Source organism: Chanodichthys erythropterus, chromosome 16 (genome assembly GCF_024489055.1).
Source record: "Chanodichthys erythropterus isolate Z2021 chromosome 16, ASM2448905v1, whole genome shotgun sequence".
Classification (NCBI taxonomy): domain Eukaryota; kingdom Metazoa; phylum Chordata; class Actinopteri; order Cypriniformes; family Xenocyprididae; genus Chanodichthys; species Chanodichthys erythropterus.
Window position 1 is genome coordinate 10,423,964 of NC_090236.1, and position 26,793 is coordinate 10,450,756.

General features: G+C 43.5%; 1 protein-coding gene across 2 annotated transcripts; it reads right to left on the bottom strand.

The window, feature by feature from the left end:
• Positions 1–391: 391 nt before the first annotated feature.
• Positions 392–26,287, bottom strand: LOC137002868 (polymeric immunoglobulin receptor-like). 2 transcript variants are annotated; one of them, XM_067362792.1, is made up of 9 exons: positions 26,217–26,287; positions 21,703–22,014; positions 21,295–21,603; positions 8,476–8,788; positions 2,451–2,554; positions 2,259–2,311; positions 1,720–1,779; positions 1,577–1,633; positions 392–1,494 (listed from the first exon to the last, which is right to left on the bottom strand). In XM_067362792.1, the coding sequence occupies exons 1-9, from the start codon at positions 26,269–26,271 to the stop codon at positions 1,450–1,452; spliced, it is 1,308 nt and encodes a 435-aa protein (XP_067218893.1). In that variant the 5' UTR covers positions 26,272–26,287; the 3' UTR covers positions 392–1,449. The 2 variants fall into 2 exon arrangements, with proteins under 2 accessions (XP_067218893.1, XP_067218892.1); XM_067362791.1 differs by lacking the exons at positions 21,295–21,603; positions 21,703–22,014; positions 26,217–26,287 and adding exons at positions 8,885–9,196; positions 9,367–9,433.
• Positions 26,288–26,793: the final 506 nt, after the last annotated feature.

Consider the following 26,793-nt stretch of genomic DNA (forward strand, 5'->3'; position numbering starts at 1 on the left):
TTCACAGCTGGTCACGACTAAAAATGTTCCCACAGCGCTGAATAAACGCAGCTTAGAGTGTAGCCTTTGAAAGGGAACTGCAAAAATTATTAAAAACGCTGTATTATTCATGCCAGACCAGTAGTTGGCGATGTCACTTTGTAATAAAAAACACTATGCGTCTATAGACTGAACACGTAATACACATGCGCATAAAATCACCATTTTCACAAATTCATGTTTTTGTAGTTTACCCACAGAGACAATAATGGTATCATTTTCAAAAACTTGCACTTTGAAACCTGTTATCAAAAGCTTGCAGTGTCAGGCCCCCAAAACGCTGTCGTTGTGTAAATGAATGGCCAAAACACACAAAGAGTTTTCCTTTTTATTTGAAAACATTATCCTTAGAGCGAAAGAAACTTGAATTAATGCTGTCAAGTAACAAATCTGCTTTACAACATTGATATAAAAATATAAAGCCTGTACAAATACTAGAAATCATGAAATAATTGGGAATCATGAAACAAACACTATACATTTCATTCATCTATTATAACTTTTATGTAATTTTGGTCGCTTGGCTGTTTCTTTATAACGGTCCAGAAATTTCTTTCTTTTTTAATATGATGTCATGACGTCGCTGTCTTGCCGCCAGCCAATTTCTGCATTGCTGATCATGGTTTTGAGTATCAATATATCTGCCCTTTCCAAAGAACATAAGAACGTGCAGTAATCTCAGACAACTTAATCAAGGTATTTTAATCAAACCCACAAATTCATTTGAAGAACCAAATTAGATAAATGAGATCAGTTGCGATTAGAAGATCTGGCATCTGTCAAATCATCTCAGATGTATTAAGCGAGGACAGACCGCAGGAGAGGGTCTGGCCAAAACAACAGACAAAATTACCTAAATGACCTCTACATGCAAAAGAAAAGAAATGAAAAACCAATTGCTTAAAACCAGATTCAGACATCAATACTGTGAAACACAAAAAGAAAATTAACATTTGTTATATGTAGACTGAAAATTCACAGTGTCTTGTTCATTTTTACTTGTCCATCTCTATGTCTTCCTCTAACACATTATTGCTCTTCCACGACATTCAACTGTGAATTTGAACACACTTCTGCCAAAATAAATGTAGTGCTATGGAATATAAATGAAGGTTTGACAGATTTTGATAACTGAACAGACCATTTTGCATGTGATCCCTGACAAGATGAAAGAATGTTTAAGTTGTGAAGAGTTTGACAATTTCACTGAGAATCAACTCAACTGTTTTGATCAACAAGCCATGTGCATTTAGTTATTGTACAATTTGTAGACAACTGTACTGTAGAGCAGAAAAACTGTAATACTAATGTGACCGTGAGTTGAACAGGGTTCAGAGTCTCTCCAGCAGAACCGTCCAGAATCACTCAGTCCAGTCAGAAGTGTCTGTTCTTGTGTTCTTCTCACTGCTGTTAGTGTGGACCCACCAAGCTGTACATTAGTGCCCCTGCTGGAGGCTTATGGAAGACCAAGATCATATTTTATATACTGCCAGCATCACAATAAATCCATGAATTAATATATTTCTGTAAAACTTACTGCTGCATTCACATGAGCATCACTGATAGTACTGTAGGTTTTATCTTTGATGGGATCCTAATTAAACATATCAAGAGTCAAATCTTACTCTTAATATGTCATACTCTGAACTTTCATGTCAGTAGTGTGTCTGGTGTACTTACATTTGAGCATTCATCATTTATAGTGTTGTATATCACAGGATCCTCAGGTTCATAGTAGATCTGCATTTCACACAAACACACAAAACAATAAGGAAAAAGATTTCAAGAAATTGACATATGATTCACTAAATGGACAACAGGTTCTGTGGCCAAACCAATGTAATGAAATGAGAAATAAGGGGAAAACAACTCTAAAGTGCTCTAAAAAGTTTTGATTGGCCTGGAGATTGATGACATGTCTACTAGATGGATCCTGGCATTTGTTAACCCATGTAAACCAGAAGAGGGAGACAAAGAGAGTCTCATATCAATTGCTTTGGATCAATTCTATTCTATTCTAATTCAACTTTGCCTATTAAAAAATAAATATATATTTCTGAATGTTTTCTGAATGTTCTGAAAGGGAACGTTTAACTACTGTTGAAATCTTTATCTAAACAGCTCAGTTTTAAACACAATAAAGCGATTACATTATAAATACACTGATCTTTTAATATGAACATTTTCATAACTAGATGCTCATAAATTAAAAGACTTACTGGGTCAATGGTCCTGCTGTCATTTTTCTCTATGATTTGGTGTTTATCTTGCTCTTTATTTTAAAATGGGAAACAATAACATTTGATCAATATCATTTATACTATTGAATCTGTGCTGTTGAAATGATAAAATATCAGGGCATGAAAAGAACTTAAAAAAAGAATTAAGAATGGAGTGAAGGTTAAACTGACTGGATCTCTGTTTCCATCTCCAGGTGAAAAAAACACCGACCAGAATCAACAGCAGCAGAAGAGCAGCTGAAACTGGAAGCCACACAGTCAGAAGCTCTTTATTTCTGTGGGAAAAATAAGAAAACATTTTAAAATGTGTTCATTCAAAAAGCTCAGAAAGAGTTCTGGAACTAATTCAGCTGAATAAAAGGAATCTGAACTAAACTTTGATCAGACCTTTATTAAACTTTGTTAATGTATTTGTAAAAATGTATTTCAGCCTAAAAGTATTTATAATTATTTTAAGCTTTATTTTACTTTAAACAGTACAGATGTAGTAAATTTGTATTTCTTCAGTGACTTCAGTTTTATTGTAATTCTTTGAAATTCCTGTTTCACTTTTGCGTGAAAGAAAAGAAAATTCACCAGGGCAACGAGGAAATGATGTAAGCATTAAAGACAAAGAAATCAAGGCAATAGAGCAGTGACGACAAAACAGACAAATATAGAATAATCCCAGGAAGATTATTCTGAGAGGAAGCTCATTTTAATGAGAAATGTTTCAACACTAACAATTCTGTCTGATTATCTGTGGCCTCGTTTACTGTCAGAAGTAAAACAATTTGTGTTCCCTTTCAAAGGCTACACTCTAAGCTGCACTTTATTTAGCGCTATGGGAACGTCTTTAGTCGTGACCAGCTGTGAATATATGTGTAAAACAACGTCAATGAAATTGACCTATATTTATAGCCTTGCGAGACGTCATCGGAATGCGCCATGAGCGAGGCTATAATTAGATGTGCCACCTGTACATCAGCAGGTCTTTTGTCTTCAGAGACCATACTGTGAAGTGTGTGTGTGTGAAGCAGCTCTGCTCAAACTCTTTCTTTCCTTCATTACTTTGTTAGGCGTTAGATTTGACAGGCAGTGCGCAGAACTTTCTCTCCCTTTGTTCCTTTTTTCAATTCTGTCTGACAAGTGAAAGTGAACACACATATATGATATTATATATTGAGAGAAAGTCATCGCTGAACAAAGCAAACGGTGTGTGTCTCCGTGTTCGCGGTCCATCTCCGAATCGGACACACACCAATATTGTTTTGTTTGTTTGGGGAGAGCACACTGCCCTTGCGTTGTAACGGGTGAGTGCGAGCATTGTGAATGTTCACAGTTAAAGTGCTTCGCGTTCGCTTTGCTTATTTAAGGGGCAGCACCCACAATGTGATCGTGGGGCTCGCCCGATCTGGCTGAGGAGCGAGAGACGGGGTTATACTTATTGCTCTCACTCTCTCTCTCCGGATCGCAATGTCTTTCACCGAGACCGAAGCGTGCTCCGGCGCTTCTTCGGCTCGGGCGGAGGACGATTAAGTGTTTTCCATTGGAATGGAATATGAGTTTGTCCGTCTCTGAGCGTTCCTCCTGTGATAAAGTGAACTGCTCTGGACGGTCATTCAAGCAGTGACACAAGCAGACCCCAAACATTTCTAATATAGTAAATGTGTTTTGTACCCGTGACGTCGATTCGATCGACTATCGCGGGTGCAAAAGATGCTGCCTCAGATCGGAGAGACGCTTGCATGCTATCTCTCCCCTGGGGGCGCATCATCAGAGGCGTTTCACAGCGAGTCAGGCTGTTATTGCGCTGTACACAATGGCTGTGTTTCAGGCATTTCAGACTGATCTATGGAAGTTAAGCACAGCCTTTCATTCAGACCGTGTTAACTTGTCTGGTAATTGGCTGCATTTAATTCTGAGGAATTTATTAAGTGAAATGGCCTTTATAATATATGTTTATATTTATATATTTAATTATATGATATATATATGCATATATAAGCAAAATAAATAGGTTCTCCTGACGTTAACTCGTTCATGGGGAAACCTTATTTTTCTTGTGCCTTCAACGTCAACTTATTTGACTATCGTGGGTGCAAGGGCGTGTGATTTAAACAATGATGCTCCAGTTTGAAGAGACGCTTGCGAGCTATCTCTTCTCTGGAGCTCGTAGTCACTTAAAGAGACGGCACTCCCCACCAAAATATGCATATTAACCTCCATACTGGTGGGAAGGTGTTTTGATCCGTGTATCAGACTGGTACTGCTGCACACTATGGCAGTGTTGCAGGTGAACCAGGCTGACCTGCTAAGAAGGCTGTGGCGATTTGTGCTTCCCCTTATAAATCTAGGGACCAGCTCGTCACGTTCAGCAGCCTCATAATATCTAACACCCGCCCCTTCTCAATATCTTCACATAAACCCTCCTTCCCCGCCACCTCTGGAGCAGCGGGGGGCAGCGGTTTTCAGTGACATGTTAGGTGTTCCATTGATTTCTGTAACATATCAGGGCGTGGAACATCTAACACCCCCTCAACGGAAGTATCAAAATTAATGCCCATAGTAGTAGTGGAAACTACTGCCAGGGGTGTCTGTGTGGGTTCTAAAGACAGTAGAATTAGGATACAGAATCCAATTTATTTGTCATCCTCCGCATTTCAACGGTGTGGTCTCCACTACCGTGAAGCCGGGGCAAGCGACTTTACTGTCATAAGACTGCAATCTCTGCTGGAGAAAGGGGCCATAGAGCATGTTCCCCCTCTAGAGAGAGAGTCAAGTTACTACAGCAGATACTTCCTAGTTCCCAAGAAGGACGGGGGGCTGCGTCCAATCTTAGATCTTCGAGGCTTAACCGTTCAGGCAAAGCTCTCGAGTTCAAGATGTTAACCATAAAAATGATCGTGTCGTAAATCCAACATGACGATTGGTTTGTCACGATCGATCACAAGGACGCATATTTTCACATGGAAATATTGCCACAACACAGGAGGTTCCTGAGGTTCGCTTTCGGGGTCAAAGCTTACCAATATCGGGTTCTTCCATTCGGCCTAGCCTTTGAACTACATAGACGACTGACTAATACTAGCACAGTCACAAGAGATGGTGTTACAACACAGGTGTTGTACTAGCCCATCTAGTTTCTCTAGGGTTGAGATTAATGAGAGGAGGTGTCTCTGTCCTACCCAGAGAACGACATATTTAGGGGTCATATGGGATTCGACCATGATGCAGGCACGATTGTCTCCCGCTCAAGTCGAGACCATTCTAACCACCCTGACCAATGTCAGGCTAGGCCAAGATTGCACTGTTCTGCAGTATCAAGAAATGTTAAGTCTCATGGCATCAGCGTCCTCGGTGATTCCTATGGGCCTCTTGCACATGAGACGTTTCAGTTGTGGCTCAGAGCCGAGAGGTATTGTCTAGGCAATGCTCTACGGTAAATAAGGGCAAGGGCACGAGCTGAGTTCTTCGTGCCCTTTCTAAAATCCATGTTTATGGTAAGTCACGCGCTAATGCTTCATGCACTTTCTAAAATCCATGTTTATGGTAAGTCACGCGCTAATGCTTCATGCACTTTCTAAAATCCATGTTTACGGTAAGTCACGCGCTAATGCTTCGTGCACTTTCTAAAATCCATGCTTATGGTAAGTCACGCGCTAATGCTTCGTGCACTTTCTAAAATCCATGCTTATGGTAAGTCACGCGCTAATGCTTCGTGCACTTTCTAAAATCCATGCTTATGGTAAGTCACGCGCTAATGCTTCGTGCACTTTCTAAAATCCATGTTTATGATAAGTCACGCGCTAATGCTTCGTGCACTTTCTAAAATCCATGTTTATGGTAAGTCACGCGCTAATGCTTCGTGCACTTTCTAAAATCCATGTTTATGGTAAGGGTTACGCGCTGCAGCTTCGTTCCCTTTCTATGTGGCTCAGACCTCGGTTCTTCACCCTGGGTCCCACTCTAGGTGCGTTGATGTTGCAAGATGCCAACAACAGACGCTCCCTGTACGGGCTGGGGAGCGGCCTTAGGTGGCTGTCCAGTCCAAAGGGACATGGTGAGGTCATCATCTCGATTGGCACATCAATTGCCTCGAATTGATGGCTGTATTTCTGGCCCTGAAGTACTTCCTCCACCAGTTAAGGGGTTACCATGTCCTAGTGCGGGTGGACATTACTGCGGTAGCCTCTAATATGAATCGCCAGGGTGGCCTGCGTTGCAACGTCTAGACAGGCTGGTGCAGCGCGTTCTGCTCTGGGCTCAGGACAAGTTCCTGTCCCTCATGGCGATTTATATCCCCAGATATCTGTCCATAAAGATTTTATGAAACAGATGGACCTCTTCGCCCCAATAGGCAGCGCAATGTCCACTCTATTTCTTTTGGAGTCACCCAGCTTCCCCTGGGTCTGGATGTGATGAGAAAATGTGGCCTAGAATGTGTCTGTATGTGTTTACTCCGGTTTCTGTGCTCCCAGGAGTTCTAGCAAAATTTCGCCAACAAGTGACTTGCCTCTTTCTGATAGCACCACGTTGGCTGAATTGAATATGGTTCTCAGAGATAATATCTCTCCTCGACGGCTCGCCTTGGGCGATTCCGAGCAGGAGGGACCTTCTGTCTCAGGCGCAGGGGACAATATTTCATCCCCGGCCAGAGATGTGGAATCTTCATGTTTGGCCCTGAGGGGAACCAACTGAGGGACACAGGGCTTTCACCTGAAGTTATCGAGACTATTTTAAATGCTAGAGCTCCCTCTACTAGAGCAAGTTATGCCAACAAATCGGGTGTCTTTTGAAAGATGGTGTATTGCACACAATGCAGATCCAGTAAACTGCCAAGTTGCTACAGTTCTGGACTTCCTGCAGGAAAAGTTATCGACCGGTACATGCCCCGCCACTCTCAGGGTTTATGTGGCCGCTTTCTCGGCTTGCCACGCTCTGATCGACGGGGTGCCTTTGGGCAAGCATGTCCTGCTCTCTCGCTTCGTTCGAGGAGCTAGGCGGCTTAAGCCCCCTTCTAGAACCAGGATCCCTTCATGGGACCTAGCAGTAGTCCTAGAGGGCCTGGTTGAGACCCCCTTTGAACCATTAGAGTCAGTTTCTGACAAACTGTTAACTCTGAAAATGGTCTTTCTTCTTTGAAAAGAATTGGGGATCTGCAGGCTCTGTCCATTGTGCCATCCTGCTTAGACTTTGCCCCAGGTATGGTGAAAGCTATTTTGCATCCTCATCCTGACTATCTACCTGAAGTTCCTTTCTCGAACTTGCATCCGGTCACCCTTGAAGCCTTCTGCCCTCCGCCGTTCACAACGCCGGATCAGGAGAGACTTCACAGACTGTCCAGTCCTTGCTCTTCAGACTTATGTCCACCGCACCAGCCAGTGGCGTAAGTCAGAGCAACTGTTTGTTTGTCATGGCGGCCATAACAGGGGTGCGGCCACCACGAAACAGACCATGTCACATTGGGTGAGAGATGCTATTGCCCTTGCCTATGAGGCGCGTGGTCATACTTCGCCAACGGGCATCAGGGCTCATTCCACCAGGGGGGTTGCCTCTTCTAGAGCTTTGGCGGGGGGCGCCCCTTACAAAATGTTTGTGATGCGGCAGGTTGGTCCTCTCCGCACACATTCATAAGGTTTTATAGTTTGGATGTTCATGTCACTCCGGGCACTCATGTCCTTGAGTCTACATCACAAGCTAGTGTCTGAGACTCTCTGTGCTTGTGACACACTTCACAGCCAGGGGGTCCGGACACACAGTGCGGCGGCGTGGGTATTCTCGTTCCCATAGCGCTAAATAAAGCGCAGCTTAGAGTGTAGCCTTTGAAAGGGAACGCCCCGGGTTACTTCACTGTAACCCTGTTCCCTGAAAAGGCGGGAACGAGAAGCTGCGCTTCTTTGCCGCACTGAGATGTCCCTGGACTGCTCTTCAGACAAAATATCTGCTGATGTACAGGTGGCACATCTAATTATAACCTCGCTCATGGCGCATTCCGATGACGTCTCGCAAGGCTATAAATATAGGTCAGTTTCATTGACGTTGTTTTACACATATATTAACAGCTGGTCACGACTAAAGACGTTCCCATAGCGCTAAATAAAGCGCAGCTTCTCGTTCCCGCCTTTTCAGGGAACATGGTTACAGTGAAGTAACCCGGGCTGTTATATTTCATATGTAGTAGCAAAATTTTGAATTATTTAAAAACAAAAAGTACCTTCTTTTGTCCTCAATTACAGTGAGATGAACAGGGTTCAGTGCCTCTCCAGCAGAGCAGAAGAACCATCCAGAATCACTGAGTCTCAGTCCAGTCATCAGCACAGTGAAGGATCTTCTCCCAACATCATCACTGATCTGGACTGATGAACTCTGGGATGTGTCAGTCCTCCCGACTGTATAACAGCTCTCATCTTTATATCTGCACCACTGTAAGGGATGATTCTGATATCTAGAACTGTAGAAACACTGGACTCTGACATTACCACCTTCATGTCCAGATACACTGCTGCTCACCACAGACACATCAGGAGCTGAACACACAGTCATTTGAGATTATTAAATACATGTATGTGAAGTCAGAGAATTAGACATTAGAATGTGATTAAAACATTTACAAAATCTCATACCAGACTGAACCCTAAGATGAAGGTCGTATGTAATAGTCGACAGTCCTTCAGTCTCCACAACACAAGAATAACCTCCAGTGTCTTTATCCTGCAGGTTTCTCATAGTCACAGTAAAGAGACTCTGATCAGGATGATCAATTACTGTCAGATTCTCCTCTAATGTGTTTGTGTATATTTTAGATTTATCAATTTCTGAGAGCCAGTATTTCTTCTGTGGTGGGTTTTTCTCATCATAACGACATGGGATGGTGACAGATCCTCCAGTCTTAATAGTTAAAACATGATTTGACCCACCAGTGAAGCATTCAACACCTAAACACACAACACAAGCTATTATTACGTCCAGGATTAACAATAATCACTGAATCAGATATCCTCACATAAACCACATTAAACACAACAGTAACAGCTGAGCATAAAATCTGTCAAAATGATAAATATGATCCATTAGAGACAAACACAGAAGAACATTTAATACTCACCTATAATGAGCCAAAACCTGATTGAAATGTAGAAAACTTTTGTGTATGCGGCCATTGTGTACATTTCTCTTCCTCTATCTTGAGCTGTTTATGTGTTTGCAGTAACTGCTGCACTTCCTTTCCCCCTCATAACACTGAATATTTTGCAATATCTGACTAAATGCAGTTAAGATAGAGTCTAAATTTCAAGTTATGATCTGGTCACACTTTTATTTAGATCTCTTTCAGTAGTAGGGAGTCTGGGGGCAATTGTGACAGACAAAATTTTGTCATTCACTAGTTCAATAATCATGTCAATTTTCCAGCTAACAAAAATATGTTCTAAAATTATTTTGCTGTTATGAAGTTATGAAAATGTTATTTCTGAATGTTCTCTCAACTTTCAAAATGTTTTTTTAAGTGTTTGATTTTTCTTTTTCTTGGTTATGTGAATGTTTAGTGAACATTCCATTTAGTTTTGCAAAAATGATGGGAACGAAACTTTTGAATGTTCTCTAAACATTCTGAAACAATTAGTAACTGATTTTGAGATATAAAATAATTTGCATACATACACACCATTTGCATTAAGATTATTTTTATTACCACACTGGCATATATTGATAATTTTACTTAAGTAAAATGCACTTAATTTAGATTCCCCCCGGGAAACACGACTAAATATCTTATATAATTTTCTTATATAGAAAATCCATCTTGGTTTAAGAATTTTTAGATATTTGTACTTGAAATAGGATGAAAAATACTCAGTAAAAAAAGCTTTTTTGAAGCTTGAACGAATGAATTAACTATTTAAACATCACTTGCACTTTAGAAAGAGGAAGGAGACCGAAAGTAACTCTGGGTTTACTGAAGAAAACCTGCTCCTTACCAGGTTAGGTTCACAGAGTAAGTTACCGTGGTAACTGACTTTGTGTATAAGTTACCTTTCTTTCAGAAACAGACTTGACTTACCCTGCTTTCTCAGGTTTGACATACCTCCCATTCTGAAATGGAAAACCCAGAGTTTCCCTCATTTCAGGGTTAACATACTCAGAGTTTTTACTTAACCTCCTTTCTGAAACGGCTCCTGGTCAGCTTCTTTTGTTCTGTCCTCATGTTGTCTTATATGTAAAACGCCCTTAGAAGTCTTGTGCCACCCAGCTAAGGGGTGTGTATGGGTTCTGGGAACCATAAGTCGAGGCTACTCGCTTCAATTCGCCCGAAGGCCCCCGCGCTTCAGCGGGGTGCTTCAAACTTCAGTCAACACGGACGACGTTCATGTCCTCCGAGCCGAAGTCACGTCTCTTCTGAGGAAAGGAGCTATAGAAATAGTATCCCCTTCAGACAGCAATTCGGGGTTCTACAGCCGTTATTTTCTAGTTCCCAAAAAAGATGGTGGTCTCAGACCCATCTTAGATCTCAGGCTCTTTAACCTATCCCTCATGAGACGGAAGTTCAAGATGCTAACGCTGAAGCAGATCCTCGCGCAGGTTTGCCTCGGGGACTGGTTCTGCCCGCTGGACCTGAAAGATGCATACTTTCACATCCAGATAGCCCCCCATCACAGGCGATTCTTGAGATTCGCGTTCGAGGGTGTGGCTTACCAGTATACTGTCCTTCCATTCGGACTGTCCCTAGCTCCTTGCACTTTTACCAAGTGCATGAACGCGGCGCTTTCCCCACTGAGACAGATGGGAATCCGGCTTCTCAATTACCTCGACGACTGGCTCATCCTAGCCCAGTCACGAGCCGAGCTGGAGCATCACAGATCCGTGTTACTCAGCCACTTGGAGTGCCTGGGTCTCAGGGTATACTTTGCCAAGAGCTCACTGCTCCCCAGTCAGCGTATAACGTTCCCCATATAGACTCAGTCCGTATGACGGCTGTAGTCTCTCCAGAGCGCGCTCTGGCCATTCAGCAGCTCACAGTGATTCGAGCCCTTCATGCGTTCCAGGCACACCTGACAGGGCGCCACGTCTTAGTCCAGTCGGACAGCATGACAGTGGTGTCATACATCAATCACCAGGGCGGTCTTTCGTCCAGCCGCTTATGCGCTCTGGCGAAGCGTCTTTTGGAATGGGCATCACCGAGGTTTCAGTCGCTCAGGGCGACTCACATACCCGGGAGAACAAACTTGGGAGCAGACATGCTATCTCGGAGCAATGTCCCCTCAGACGAGTGGATGCTCCACCCCCAGATGGTTCTCATGATCTGGGAGTTCTTCGGGAAGGCAGAAGTAGACCTCTTCGCTTCAGAAGGCAACTCTCACTGCCCAATTTATTTCTCAAAGGAGGAAGATGCGCTGGCCCATGTCTGGCCCAGCACCCTCCTTTACGCTTTTCCCCCGATCGCTCTGATCCCACAGGTCATCAGACGAATCAGGGAAGACAAGCACAGAGTCCTCATGGTGCCCCCGTTCTGGAGGAGCCAAGTTTGGTCCTCAGAGCTGTTCAGGCTTTCCACAAAAGCTCCGTGGCCGATCCCCCTGAGACGGGACCTCCTCTCTCAGGCGAACAGGAAGATTTGGCATCCCCAGCCAGAACTCTGGGCTCTGCACCTCTGGTCCCTCGACGGGAGCCTGCTAACCTCCCTGGGGACGTGCTGAATACCATTTCTCAGGCGAGAGCTCCGTCCACGAGACGCCTCTACGCCTAGAAATGGTCGGTCTTTGTTGACTGGTGTTCTACACGCAACATAGACCCAGTGAAAACTAAGTCAAAATTAAGTAAGTTTTTCCTTAAAACAAGCAAAATAATCTGCCAATGGGGTAAGAAAAATAATCTTATTTCAAACCAAGAATAAGATATAAAATCTTGTTTTCAGTTTGGACTAAGATTATTTTGCTTACCCCATTGGCAGATTATTTTGCTTGTTTTAAGGAAAAACGTACTTAATTTTGATTTATTTTTCCTGAAAACAAGAAAATAATTTGTACTTGTCAAGAAAATGCTTCTTGATTTAAGAACTTTAAGATATTTTGACTAGAAACAAGACAAAAATTCTAAGTAAGAACAGCATTTTTTGCAGTGTATTTGCTTTGGTGGCCGCACCAAGGGGTCTTCAGTCTCAAAGCAACGTCTTTCGCGTTGGATAGTCGACGCTATTGCTCTTTGTTACTCCTCTATGGGCCTCGACTGCCCCATAGGAGTTAGAGCTCACTCTACTAGAGGAATGGCTTCCTCTTGGGCCTGGTCTAGTGGAGTTTCGATTAAAGACATCTGTGAGGCGGCCGGCTGGTCCTCGCGTCCACTTTTTTCAGATTTTATCATTTGGACGTCCCGACCTTACAAGCTCGGGTCCTCTCGGTATGATCCAGCGGCCTCTATCGAGCTTCATGCCACTCTGGGGGTTAACTTCCTTTTTGTAGTGTAACGAGGGTTCGACGGCTCCGGCCTTCTCACTTGTCCTCTGGTTCCCTCACGGTGCCCAAGACAAGTCCAGTCGTTCCCTGCTGTGGCACGGCGCGGTTGAATTCGTTCCCCATACGCAGTACGAGTGAAGTATCGAAAGGGAACGTACTCGGTTACTAACGTAACCTCGGTTCCCTGAGATACGGAACGAGTACTGCGTTACATGCCATGCCACGAGGCTGAGGCTTAAGTGTCGTCGCTTCAGTCGAATGACCTGAAATCCTATGGCGAAACGCCCGCTTATATAGCCCTAAACCCCGCCCATTTTGGGGGGAATATTCGCGTGCTCTGTCGCCATAGGTCGCGCAGCTATGCCGCGCTGTCATTGGTTCAACAACTTGTCTATGAGTGAACCAATGACGATGCAGTTACACTGCGTTATTGAAAAAGGCTTCAGTAACGGGGAAAAAGGAGACCTTTCTCCATACGCAGTACTCGTTCCGTATCTCAGGGAACCGAGGTTACGTTAGTAACCAAGTACGTTCACTATTAACTAATCAATAACTACTGTTTTTTTCATTCCTCCCAGAGAACTACTAAGAACTACTATATACAGGTTCATAATTAATGTGAATAATGAATAATGTATAATTAATTCTAGAGTAAAGGGCTTGGTAACCCACTGATAATAACTGAAGTATTACCAAATACTTAAGAAGGAATTAATAATTATTTGGATCAGTATTCTAAAGTCAAGTCAAGTCAAGTCAAATTTATTTATATAGCGCTTTTACAATTGGTAATTGTTTCAAAGCAGCTTTACATATTAGAAGCACAGAAAAAAGGGAAGTGGTTAAAAATAAGCTGTACAAACAAGCGTGGTAATATGTAACATATACAAGATGGTGCTACATTAAGCCAATGTTGGCTGACTTCCAGGGGTGGAAAAACCCCCTAGGAGAAAAACCCAGCGTGCTAGCACTGGGAAAAAAAGTCCTAGGAGGGAAAAAAACCCTTGGAAGATATATATATATAATATATGTAAATGGATATGGAGATCAAAATCTGAATTATACATTTTATTATAGAGATTAAAAATAGATTATATATAAATATATGTAAGCGGACACGGGGATTAAAAATCTGAATTATAGATGCAGCCAGAACTGGATCTGTAGGCCCATTGTCTCCTGGGCTATGTTGTAGTCAGGTCCAGACACAGGTTCTCCATCTGATCTGGATACGGCCTGGATCCAGTACCCGGCAAACCTCAGAATAAGCAGAGAGACAGATATTAGCATAGATGCCATTCTTATTCTGATGTACAGGTATATCTAGTGTTATAGGAAATGTTCTCGGTTCCGGCCGACCTAATTATTGCAGCGTAACAATCCTTTAACGGATTTGAAAAAATGTTAATGTATTGATAATGTGTTATGTGTATGCAAGAGCAAAGAGATGTGTTTTTAGTCTAGATTTAAACTGACAGAGTGTGTCTGCTTCCCGAACAAGGCTAGGAAGATTGTTCCAGAGTTTAGGTGCTAAATAGGAAAAGGATCTGCCGCCTTCAGTTGATTTTGATATTCTGGGTATTATCAACTGGCCTAAATTCTGAGATCGCAATAAACGTGAAGGACTATAATGCATTAGGAGCTCACTTCGGTACTGGGGAGCTAAACCATTTAGAGCTTTATAAGTAAGTAGCAAGATTTTAAAATCTATACAATGTTTAATAGGGAGCCAATGTAATGTTGACAGAACTGGGCTAATATGCTCATACTTTCTGGTTCTAGTAAGAACTCTAGCTGCCACATTTTGGACCAACTGTAGTCTGTTTAAAAGCCGAGCAGAACAACCACCCAGTAGAGCGTTACAATAATCTAGTCTTGAGGTCATGAATGCATGAACCAACTGTTCCACATTTGTCATTGAGAGCATATGTCGTAATTTAGATATATTTTTTAGATGGAAGAAGGCGGTTTTACAGATACTAGAAACATGACTTTCAAATGAAAGATTGGCATCAAAGAGCACACCCAGGTTCCTAACTGAGGACGAAGATTTAATGGAGCACCCGTCAAGTGTTAGAGAGTATTCAAGGTTTTTTCGTGAGGAAGTTTTTGGTCCAAAGATTAGGATATCAGTTTTTTCTGAATTTAATAATAAGAAATTTCTTGTCATCCAGTTTTTAATGTCAGCTATGCATTCTGTTAGTTTTGTGAATTTGTAGGTTTCGTCAGGGCGCGAGGAAATATAGAGCTGAGTATCGTCAGCGTAGCAGTGAAAACTAACACCATGCTTCCTAATTATCTCTCCTAAGGGCAGCATGTACAGAGTGAAAAGCAACGGTCCTAGTACTGAGCCTTGTGGTACTCCATATTTAACCTGTGATCGATACGACATCTCTTCATTAACTACTACAGACTGATAACGGTCAGATAAGTACGATTTGAACCATGCCAAAGCAATTCCACTAATGCCAATATAGTTTTCAAGTCTTTTTAAAAGAATGTTATGATCGATAGTGTCAAAAGCAGCACTGAGATCTAATAACACTAATAGAGAAATACAGCCACGATCGGATGATAGGAGTAGATCGTTTGTAACTCTAACGAGAGCAGTCTCAGTACTATGGTATGGTCTAAATCCTGACTGGAAATCCTCACAGATTCCATTTCTTTCTAAAAAGGAGCACAGTTGTGTTGAAACTGCCTTTTCTAGTATCTTTGACAGAAAAGGTAGATTCGAGATTGGCCTGTAATTTACTAAATCTCTCGGATCTAGTTGAGGTTTTTTAATAAGAGGTTTAATAATAGCCTGCTTAAAGGTTTTTGGCACGTGTCCTAGTGTTAAAGATGAATTAATTGTATCAAGAAGTGGACCTACGACCTCTGGAAGCATTTCTTTCAGTAGTTTAGTCGGCATTGGGTCTAACATACATGTCGTTGATTTTGATGATTTGATAAGTTTAGATAATTCTTCCTCTCCTATAGCGGCAAATGATTCTAGTTTTACCTCTACAGTGCACTGTCTGAAGCGAAACTGTAGACGGTTGCATGTTTATAATTTTCTCTCTAATATTATCAATCTTGCAAGTAAAGAAGTTCATAAAGTCATTACTGCTGTGCTCTATGGAAACGTCAGCAGTTGAATCTCTGTTTCTAGTTAATTTAGCCACTGTGTCAAATAAATACCTAGGATTATGTTTGTTTTCTATTAAGAGATTTGAAAAATAAGTAGATCTAGCATTTCTTATAGCTGTTCTGTACTCAATCAGTTTTTCTTTCCACGAAAGGCGAAAAACTTCTAGTTTTGTTTTCTTCCAACTACGTTCAGCTTTTCTAAAAGCTCGTTTTAGAGCCCGAGTGTGCTCATCATACCACGGCGTTGGATTAGTTTCCTTAATCTTCTTTAGACGTAAAGGAGCGACTGCATCTAATGTGCTGAAAAAGAGAGAGCCAATAGTTTCTGTTGCAGCATCGAGTTCTTCTAAGTTGTCAGGTATACTAAGGCGATGAAACTGCTCGGGGAGATTATTTATAAAGCAATCTTTAGTGGTAGACGTGATTGTTCTACAATATTTATGGCTGGGTGGTTTTGTAGCCTTGGCTAATTGTATTATACACAAGACTAAAAAATGATCTGATATATCATCGCTCTGCTGTAGAATTTCAACAGCATCAATATCAATTCCATGCGACAGTATTAGATCTAGGGTATGATTACGACAATGAGTGGGTCCTGACACGTGTTGTCTAACTCCAATAGAGTTTAAAATGTCTGCAAATGCCAATCCAAATGCGTCTTTATTATTATCTACATGGATATTAAAATCACCAACAACAAGGACTTTATCCGCAGCCAGTACTAACTCTGATAGAAACTCAGCAAATTCTTTGATAAAGTCAGTATGGTGTCCTGGTGGCCTGTATACAGTAGCCAGCACAAATGTCAACTTACATAATGTTACATAAAGCACCATCACTTCAAAGGAATTATATTTGAAATTCTTTTGAATGATTCTGAATATATTACTATAAATTACAGCAACACCTCCCCCTTTGCCTTTCTGTCGAGGATTGTGTCGATAATCATAACCTTGAGGACTAGATTCATTTAAAGTAATGTAATCGTCTGGTTTTAGCCTGGTTTCTGTCAAACACAGCAAGTCTAGTTTATTGTCTGTGATAATTTCATTTACAATAAGTGCTTTTGAAGAAATAGATCTAATATTCAGTAACCCAAGCTTTATCATTTGTTTATCTGATTTATCTGTGATTTTCATTTTTTGAACATCAATTAAATTTTTACCCTTAAAAGGTTTCGGAAGTTTTTTGTATTTACTAGTTCGAGGTACAGACACAGTCTCTATGTGATAATATCTCGGTGAAAGTGTTTCTATGTGCTGTGAATTATTTGAGTTCTGTGACGTGAGGCGGCTAGCAGACGGTCGGTTTAGCCAGTTTGTCTGCGTCCTGATCTGGGCCCTGGTTTGTCATGTTTCAGCTCTAAGACTATTTGCCAAATTTCTAGAGAGAAGAGCAGCACCATCCCGGGAGGGATGAATACCATCTCTTTTCAACAGATCAGGTCTGCCCCAAAAGCTTTTCCAATTGTCTATGAAACCTATATTATTCTGCGCACACCACTTAGACAGCCAGCCATTGAGTGATGATAACCTGCTAACTATCTCATCACTCCGACGAACAGGAAGAGGGCCAGAACAAATTACTTTTGCTGACATTGAATTTGCGAGTTCACACACCTCTTTAATGTTAATTTTAGTGATCTCCGACTGGCGAAGTCGAACATCATTTGTGCCGACGTGGAAACATGATAACTCTCTAGTAACTACTGAAGTCTTTGTAAACTTTTGAGGTTTTTGTAAAGTATTGGATAGTAATACTATACTATACACTCTAAAAAATGCTGGGTTGTTTCAATCCAAGTTTGGGTCAAAAATGGACAAACCCAACCATTGGGTTAAATTTTTAAATGCATTTTTTAACCCAAAGGTTGAGTTTGTCCATATTTGACCCAAATTTGGGTTGAAACAACCCAGCATTTTTTAGAGTGTATAGTATAGTATTACTATCCAATACTTTACAAAAACCTCAAAAGTTTACAAAGACTTCAGTAGTTACTAGAGAGTTATCATGTTTCCACGTCGGCACAAATGATGTTCGACTTCGCCAGTTATTTGGATCAGTATTCTCAAGTGAAGATCATAGAAACCCATTAGTAATTACTTAAGTGTTACTGCACCGTTCTAAAGGAACTACTAATTATTTGTGTCAGTATTCTAAAGTGAAGATCATGTTAACCCAGTAGTAATTACAGGTATGTAAGTGTTACCAAATACATCAGAAGGAATTACTGTACAAAAACATACAAAAACATCAAAATTTTACAATGACTTTAGTAGTTACTAGAGAGTTATCATGTTTCTCACTTTAGAATACTGATCCAAATAATTAGTAATTCCTTCTGAAGGATTTGGTAATACTTCAGTCATTACTAGTGGGTTACCATGACCTTTACTTTAGAATTAATTATACATTATGCATCATTCATGTTAATTATGAACCTGTATATAGTAGTTCTCTGGGAGGAATGAAAAAACAGTAGTTACTGATTAGTTAATAGTGTACTACCACCTTTAACTGAGCACTGTTACTTACTAATTAATTCATCAGAGTTTATTGTTAGTTAATAGTAGTTACTAGAGTGTTAATAATGCATTACTCATTTGTTCCTGAGTAGTTATTCATTAATGAAGGATCAGTATTCTAAAGTGTTACCAAATAAATTAACATTAAAGGCAAAATTGTAATGTTATACACTGGAGGTGAGATTGAATAAAGTGCAGTTTATTAACAACAAACAAAATACAAAACAAAGACTTGACATGGTTTGGCTGCTTGACTTTAGACAGGAACATAACAGTCACCAATAGTTGTTACAGGGGACAATACTAGACAAAGACGCATGGCAAACATGAGGGCTTAAATACACAGACTAATGACTAAACAGACACACCAATTAACCAATGGCAACATAGGACACATGACAAGGGGAGCACATGGCAGGATCACATGACTAGAACGTGATGCAAACAAGGGAAGCACATGGCAAACAGGTACATGAATCATGACTAAACTTCAAAATAAGACATGAAACATGAAACAAAACCCAAATCCATCTGTGACATATTCCCCCTCTATTGGAGGGCAACACTCTCACAAATCATCTCATTATAAGTTAATTTATAACAATTGTGCAGAACTTTATATTATAGTAGAACTTTGTGAGATCACAATGAAATGAGATGACTGACAGCTATTAAGGATTATAAAGGGAGCTCTTTGTGCACTTTCTTGGTGATATATTCATATCTATTCAGAGTTCAAATAAAATTTAGTTTTGCTACATTAGGTAAGGCAATTCAAATTGACTGTCATGCCAAATCATGCATACAGTATGCTTCCTTTTCTGTTCATATTACAGTGGTTTGTGAACGTAGCTGCTTTAATAACAAATAAGATACTGAACGTATATGTTGGGATGTGTAGGTTGTTGCTAGATGACACATAACTTGGAACTATTTCATGACATTCTTTTTTTAAAGAGGAAGTGCATCTGGTCAGCCCCTCAGCCCTGCTCAGACATTTCATATTACCAGCCAATGATATTACTTTGGTGTATTTTAAGAGATAAGAAAACACAGCTGGACATAATGACAAAGAGGACGTGTCATCACGCTCACTGTATACTCTCTCTTTTTTTTGACTGGGTGTTAAGGGGGTGTCGGGAAGAGGAGTAGCTAGGAGGTCACAAATTTTGGGTTGAGAGTCAAACCACTTGTTCAATGCGTATTTCTTATCGGATGAAAATGTGCATGCACTTTGAGCAGGATCCATCTGTGACTCAGGTGCAGGTGCTGACATGGTAGCAAGTTATTAATGGAAAATAACATTTCATCGTTTATGTAAGCTGATTAAATGCATGACAAAAAAAGCCTCAAACATGTAAAAGGAAAAACAAGGGAATATTCTCAGTGTCTGTATGTTTTTGTAAACATTCACACATTTTTTACACATATTCTGTTTATTGAAAATAACCTTCCATGAGTGGAAACACATCCAACAAGGCTTGTACTTACAGCATATAGGCAGATAGACAGGATATTCATCATAGCTGACAAAAGTGGGCCTTTAAAAATTGTTGTTTTGACTAATGAATATGATAGACCTAAGGTTCTAAGCTAGTGTGTTTAAAACAATACCAAAATTCACATTTGAAAGATATGTGTATTTAAAATTTATAATCTCTCTCTACCACCAATATTCATCTTCTCATCATATTTACTGTCCAATCAAATGCTCTCTAGAATCTGAAGTGTCCCGCCCCCTACATCATAAGAGACACTGAGGTTGGAATCAGTCACTTGTTCACACATTTACTATATTCTATATGGCGAATGAATTGCACATAGTGCTCTATGTCTGTGAGGTCTGTATATCATATTGATAAAAAAAATTATGGCTAAATTGGAAAACTTTTTAAATGAAGTTTTATTTGGTATATTCCTCATTTGTTAGTCACTTGTGATAAAAGAAAAAAGAACACATTTGAAGAAAATGTGTGAAAAAAATACATTTCAGACATTTAGGCATTTAGCAAATGTAGACATCTAATACATCAAAAAGCAGAATCAGCAGTTTATAATCATCTGATCTTTCTGGTCGATGTGGAGAAATCTCTAGTTCTGTGACAGACAGAAATGCCATCTGAAAGATAAAAGACAATAACACACTATTAAGAAGAGAATGTTACAACTGAACATCTTTCTCTGTCACTGTAACGAAGCGGGACTGAGGCAGAGATCCATGTGCAGCTTTTATTAAAGTGAGAGTGGTCGTACAGGCAGGGTCAAACAGGAGCAAACAGGAACAGCAAGGGACAGGCAGAATCGTGGTCAAGGAACAAGCAAAGATCAGGACAGGCAGATATCACTCACAGGTCGGTATGCAAAGCAAGGGTCAGGACAGGCAGCAACGGGTCGATAAACAGGAAACAGGCAGGATCAGTAACAGTAAACAGGCAGACAATAAACACAGGGAAACGCTCGGAAATGATACACTGGGTAATCAAGACTTCGCAAACTGGTGGTGTGAGTGTGAGTCCTTTATAGTCCTGTTAACGTACTGCAGCTGGGTGTGGTGATTAGTGAGGAGTGTGTGCATGGCTGTATGTGGCGACAGGTGATTGGTGTAGAGTGAACATGTGACTGGTAGGTAGGATTGTGGGAAGTGTAGTCCGGGAACTGACAGTAACAGACGGTGATCGTGACAGTCACATTATGTATATTTTCAAGAAACACTTGAAGAACTGTTTTATAACATTAAAGACATACAAAGTTTAAATGTTGCTAAAGAATAAATCACAAAAACGAGAATTTGTTAATACTTACTTGTCCTTCTCAGTGCCAGTCACACTTACTGCCAAAATAACAGCAAAAACATTATAGTATTGATTACGGACTGAGTTTTATCTTTTTATCCAGTTTTTAAATACATTATTAAATAGGTTTTACCTGGTTCTGCCTCAATTACAGTAAGTTGAACAGGGTTCATCACCTCTCGGGCAGAGCAGAAGAACCATCCAGAATCACTGAGTCTCAGTCCAGTCATCAGCACAGTGAAGGAGCTTCTCCCATCATCACTGATCTGGACTGATGAATTCTGGGATGTGTCAGTCCTCCCCACTGTGTAACAGCTCTGATCTTTATATCTGCACCACTGTTTGAGTTCATTCTGATATCTAGAACTGTAGAAACACTGGACTCTGACATTACCACCTTCATGTCCAGATACACTGCTGCTCACCACAGACACATCAGGAGCTGAACACACAGAGTCATTTGAGATTATCAAATACATGTGTGTGAAGTCAGAGAATTAGACATTAGAATGTGATTAAAATAAATTACAAAATCTCATACCAAACTGAACCCTAAGATGAAGATCGTATCTAATAGTCGACAGTCCGTCAGTCTCCACAACACAAGAATAATCTCCAGTGTGTTTCTTCTGCAGGTTTCTCATAGTCACAGTAAAGAGACTCTGATCAGGATGATCAATTACTGACAGATTCTCCTCTGATGTGTTTGTGTATATTTTAGATTTATCAATGTCTGAGTACCAGAATTTCTTCTGTGGTGGGTTTGTCTCATTATAATGACATGGGATGGTAACAGATCCTCCAGGCTTAATAGTTAAAACATGATATGACCAGTCACTGTAGCATTCAACACCTAAACACACAACACAAGCTATTATTATATCCAGGATTATGAATAATCACTGAATCAGTTCTGTCCTCACATAAACCGCATTAAACACAACAGTAACAGCTGAGCATAAAATCTGTCATGATCACCGTCTGTTCCTGTCACTGTTCCTGGACTACATCTCCCATCATCCTCTCTGTCACTCACCTGCACACACTTCACACTAATCACTGATCACCACACCCAGCTGCAGCTCATTACCTGGACTATAAAGGACTTCCACACACACCACCTCACCGCGAAGTATTGTTTAACTGTTGTTGCAATTCCAAGCGTTTCTCTGTATTCCCTGTCTGCCTGTTCCTTGTTGCCGTTACTGCCTGTTCCCTGTTTTTGACCCATTGCTGCCTGTCCTGATCATTGCCTGTCCCTTGACTACGATTCTGCCTGTTCCTCACTGTTCCTGTTTGTTCCTGGTTTGACCCTGCCTGTACGACCACTCTACTTTAATAAACGCTGCACTTGGATCTCCAGCCTGAGTCTCCCATTCGTAACAGAATACTTCGCCACTACCAAGATCCAGCAGCTACCGTGAGTGTTCCTGTCTCAACAATTATGAACCCATCTGCCAAGTTAATAGGTCTCCGTCAAGGGGACAGATCCATTGAGAACTATGTCATGGACTTTATTGAACTGGCACCGTTAACCTGTTTTAATGAGGAGTGCCTAATGATATTTTTTCGCGGTGGACTATCTGACCCACTCAGTTCTGTCATGCCGCTACACGATCCAAACGGGACGTTGGAACAGTATATTGAACAGGCTTTACTACTGAGCGGATCTCCCTTTACTGTGGGTGTCGCAGAAGAACGCGACACAATGCTTAATCACGTAATGGCCGCCGCATCAAAGAACACTCACAAAATGGTGGTCACCACAATAACAACACCAAGTCAAGTCAGCACTGATCGCCTAGAGCAACGTCACGTCTCCGCTGATCGCCCAGAGCAACGTCACGTCTCCGCTGATCGCCCAGAGCAACGTCAAGTCTCCGCTGATCGCCCAGAGCAACGTCACGCCTCCGCTGATCGCCCAGAGCAACGTCACACCTATGCTGATCACCCAGAGCAACGTCACGTCTCCGCTGATCGCCCAGAGCAACGTCACGCCTCCGCTGATCGCCCAGAGCAACGTCACGCCTCCGCTGATCACCCAGAGCAACGTCACGCCTTCGCTGATCGCCCAGAGCAACGTCACGCCTTCGCTGATCGCCCAGAGCAACGTCACGCCTTCGCTGATCGCCCAGAGCAACGTCACGCCTTCGCTGATCGCCCAGAGCAACGTCACGCCTTCGCTGATCGCCCAGAGCAACGTCACGCCTTCGCTGATCGCCCAGAGCAACGTCACGCCTTCGCTGATCGCCCAGAGCAAAGTCACGTCGCCGCTGATCGCCCAGAGTCACGTCAGGTCTCTAGATCAGTCCGGGAGCGGAGAGGGTTGCGTTCCAGTGTGACCGATCCACCGTTGATTTCAGTCCGAGCAGCTGGCATCCCCAAGTCTCCGTCGGCCGCTCCGCTCTCAAGCCCGGTGGCCACTTCGCTCTCCGCACTCAAGTCTCCGCCGGCCACTTCACTCTCAAGCCCGGTGGCCGCTTCGCTCTCAAACCCGGTGGCCGCTTCGCACTCAAGCCCGCCGGCCGCTTCGCACTCAAGCCCGCCGGCCGCTTCGCACTCAAGCCCGCCGGCCGCTTCGCACTCAAGCCCGCCGGCCGCTTCGCACTCAAGCCCGCCGGCCGCGTCGCACTCAAGCCCGCCGGCCGCTTCGCACTCAAGCCCGCCGGCCGCTTCGCACTCAAGCCCGCCGGCCGCTTCGCACTCAAGCCCGCCGGCCGCTTCGCACTCAAGCCCGCCGGCCGCTTCGCACTCAAGCCAGCCGGCCGCTTCGCACTCAAGCCAGCCGGCCGCTTCGCACTCAAGCCAGCCGGCCGCTTCGCTCTCAAGCCAGTCTGCCGCTTCGCTCTCAAGCCAGTCTGCCGCTTCGCTCTCAAGCCGCCGGTTGCTACGCTCTCAAGCTCGCCTGTTGCAACGCTCTCAAGCTCGCCGGTTGCTACGCTCTCAAGCTCGCCGGTTGCTACGCTCTCAAGCTCGCCGGTTGCTACGCTCTCAAGCTCGCCTGTTGCAACGCTCTCAAGCTCGCCGGTTGCAACGCTCTCAAGCTCGCCTGTTGCAACGCTCTCAAGCGCCCTGGACGCAATGGACAAGATGGCTGCTTTGCCAGTGCCTACGGGCAAGATGGCCGCCCCTTCGGTGCTCACGGAGGTAGGGGACGTTCCAGCCATTAAGTCCGCTCCAGAATCCGCTTCAGCCAGTGAGTCTACTCCTGAACCCGCTCCAACCGGTGAATCATCGACTCACCCTCGGAAAAAGAGGAGGAGGAGGAAGAAGGCGTCCTCCTCTCCTCAAGACGCCGATGCCCTTCAAGAGGCCGCTGTGGGCCTGGGGACCATTCCAGAGGTCACTCCTGCTCCGCCCAAACGCCTCGCCCTGCCGGCGCCACCCGAGCTCCTCGCTCTGCCGGCGCCACCTGAGCTCCTCAATCTGCCGGCGCCACCTGAGCTCCTCGCCCTGCCGGCGCCACCCAAGCTCCTAGCTCTGCCAGCACCGCTCAAGCTCCTTGCGCTGCCAGCGTCATCCACGCTTCCAGCCCTGCCAGCAGCACCCAAGCTTCCAGCCCTGCCAGCGCCATCCAAGCTTCCAGCCCTGCCGGCGCCACTCAAACACCTTGCCCTGCCGGAACCACCCGAACTCCTTGCCCACAAACCCGCTACGGGCTCCACTGAAATCCCCAAGAACTTTTTGGGGGGGGGCAGTGTACCTGAGGGTGGGGAGCTTGTGGGTGGGGACCCTGCTCGACCATGGCCGTTATGGGCCTTTGAACTGTTACGGCCATTTATGGACTGTAGCCCACTAGGGCCATTTATGGACTGTAGCCCACTTGGGCCATGTATGGACTCATTGCCGTGGCCGCCCAAACCACCTGACCTGCCATGGTTGCCCAAGCCACCTGACCTGCCGTGGTTGCCCAAGCCACCTGACCTGCCGTGGTTGCCCGAGCCACCTGACCTGCCGTGGTTGCCCGAGCCACCTGACCTGCCGTGGTTGCCCGAGCCACCTGACCTGCCGTGGTTGCCCTGGCCACCTGACCTGCCGTGGTTGCCCGAGCCACCTGACCTGCCGTGGCCGCCCGAGCCACCTGACCTGCCGTGGCCGCCCGAGCCACCTGACCTGCCGTGGCCGCCCGAGCCACCTGACCTGCCGTGGCCGCCCGAGCCACCTGACCTGCCGTGGCCGCCCGAGCCACCTGACCTGCCGTGGCCGCCCGAGCCACCTGACCTGCCGTGGCCGCCCGAGCCACCTGACCAGCCGTGGCCGCCCGAGCCACCTGACCCGCCGTGGCCGCCCGAGCCACCTGACCCGCCGTGGCCGCCCGAGCCACCTGACCCGCCGTGGCCGCCCGAGCCACCTGACCCGCCGTGGCCGCCCGAGCCACCTGACCCGCCGTGGCCGCCCGAGCCACCTGACCCGCCGTGGCCGCCCGAGCCACCTGACCCGCCGTGGCTGCCTGAGTCCCTGGGGCTGCATTGGAGATTCCGTCCCCGTCTGCCGTTAGATCTCCAATGCACCCACCCCCCCTCCCTAGCTGTTCCTTTTACGGCGCGAGGACGCGCCTTCCGGGAGGGGGGCATTATGTCATGATCACCGTCTGTTCCTGTCACTGTTCCTGGACTACATCTCCCATCATCCTCTCTGTCACTCACCTGCACACACTTCACACTAATCACTGATCACCACACCCAGCTGCAGCTCATTACCTGGACTATAAAGGACTTCCACACACACCACCTCACCGCGAAGTATTGTTTAACTGTTGTTGCAATTCCAAGCGTTTCTCTGTATTCCCTGTCTGCCTGTTCCTTGTTGCCGTTACTGCCTGTTCCCTGTTTTTGACCCATTGCTGCCTGTCCTGATCATTGCCTGTCCCTTGACTACGATTCTGCCTGTTCCTCACTGTTCCTGTTTGTTCCTGGTTTGACCCTGCCTGTACGACCACTCTACTTTAATAAACGCTGCACTTGGATCTCCAGCCTGAGTCTCCCATTCGTAACAAAATCTGTCAAAATGATAAACAGAATTAGAAACAAACACAGAACAACATTTAATACTCACATAAAATGAGCCAAAACCAGATTGAAATGTAGAATACTTTAGTGTATGCGGCCATTGTGTAAGTTTCTCTTCCTGTATCTTGAGCTATTTATGTGTTTGTAGTAACTGCTGCACTTCCTTTGCTTTTCCCCCTCATAACACTGACATATCTGGCTAAATGCAGTCAAGATAGTCTAAATTTCAAGTTATGGTCTGTTTCAGTAGTAGGGAGTCTGGGGGCAATTGTGACATATAAAATGTTGTCATTCACAAATAATCATGTCAGTTTTCCAGCTAACAAAAATATGTTCTAAAATCATTTTGCTAATGTTCCCATATTAAGTTATGAAAATGTTATTTCTGAATTTTCTCTCAACTTTCAAAATGTTTTTTTAAGGATTTTTTTTTTTTGTTTGTTTATATGAATGTTTAGTGAACATTCCTTGTAATAGTTTTGCAAAAATGATGGGAATGAAACTTTTGAATGTTCTCTAAACATTCTGAAACAATTAGTAACTAATATATGTGATCTAATAATTTGCATATCCAATATTTACTTGTATGTTGTTTACTTGTATTGTTGGCTATAAGTCAAAGA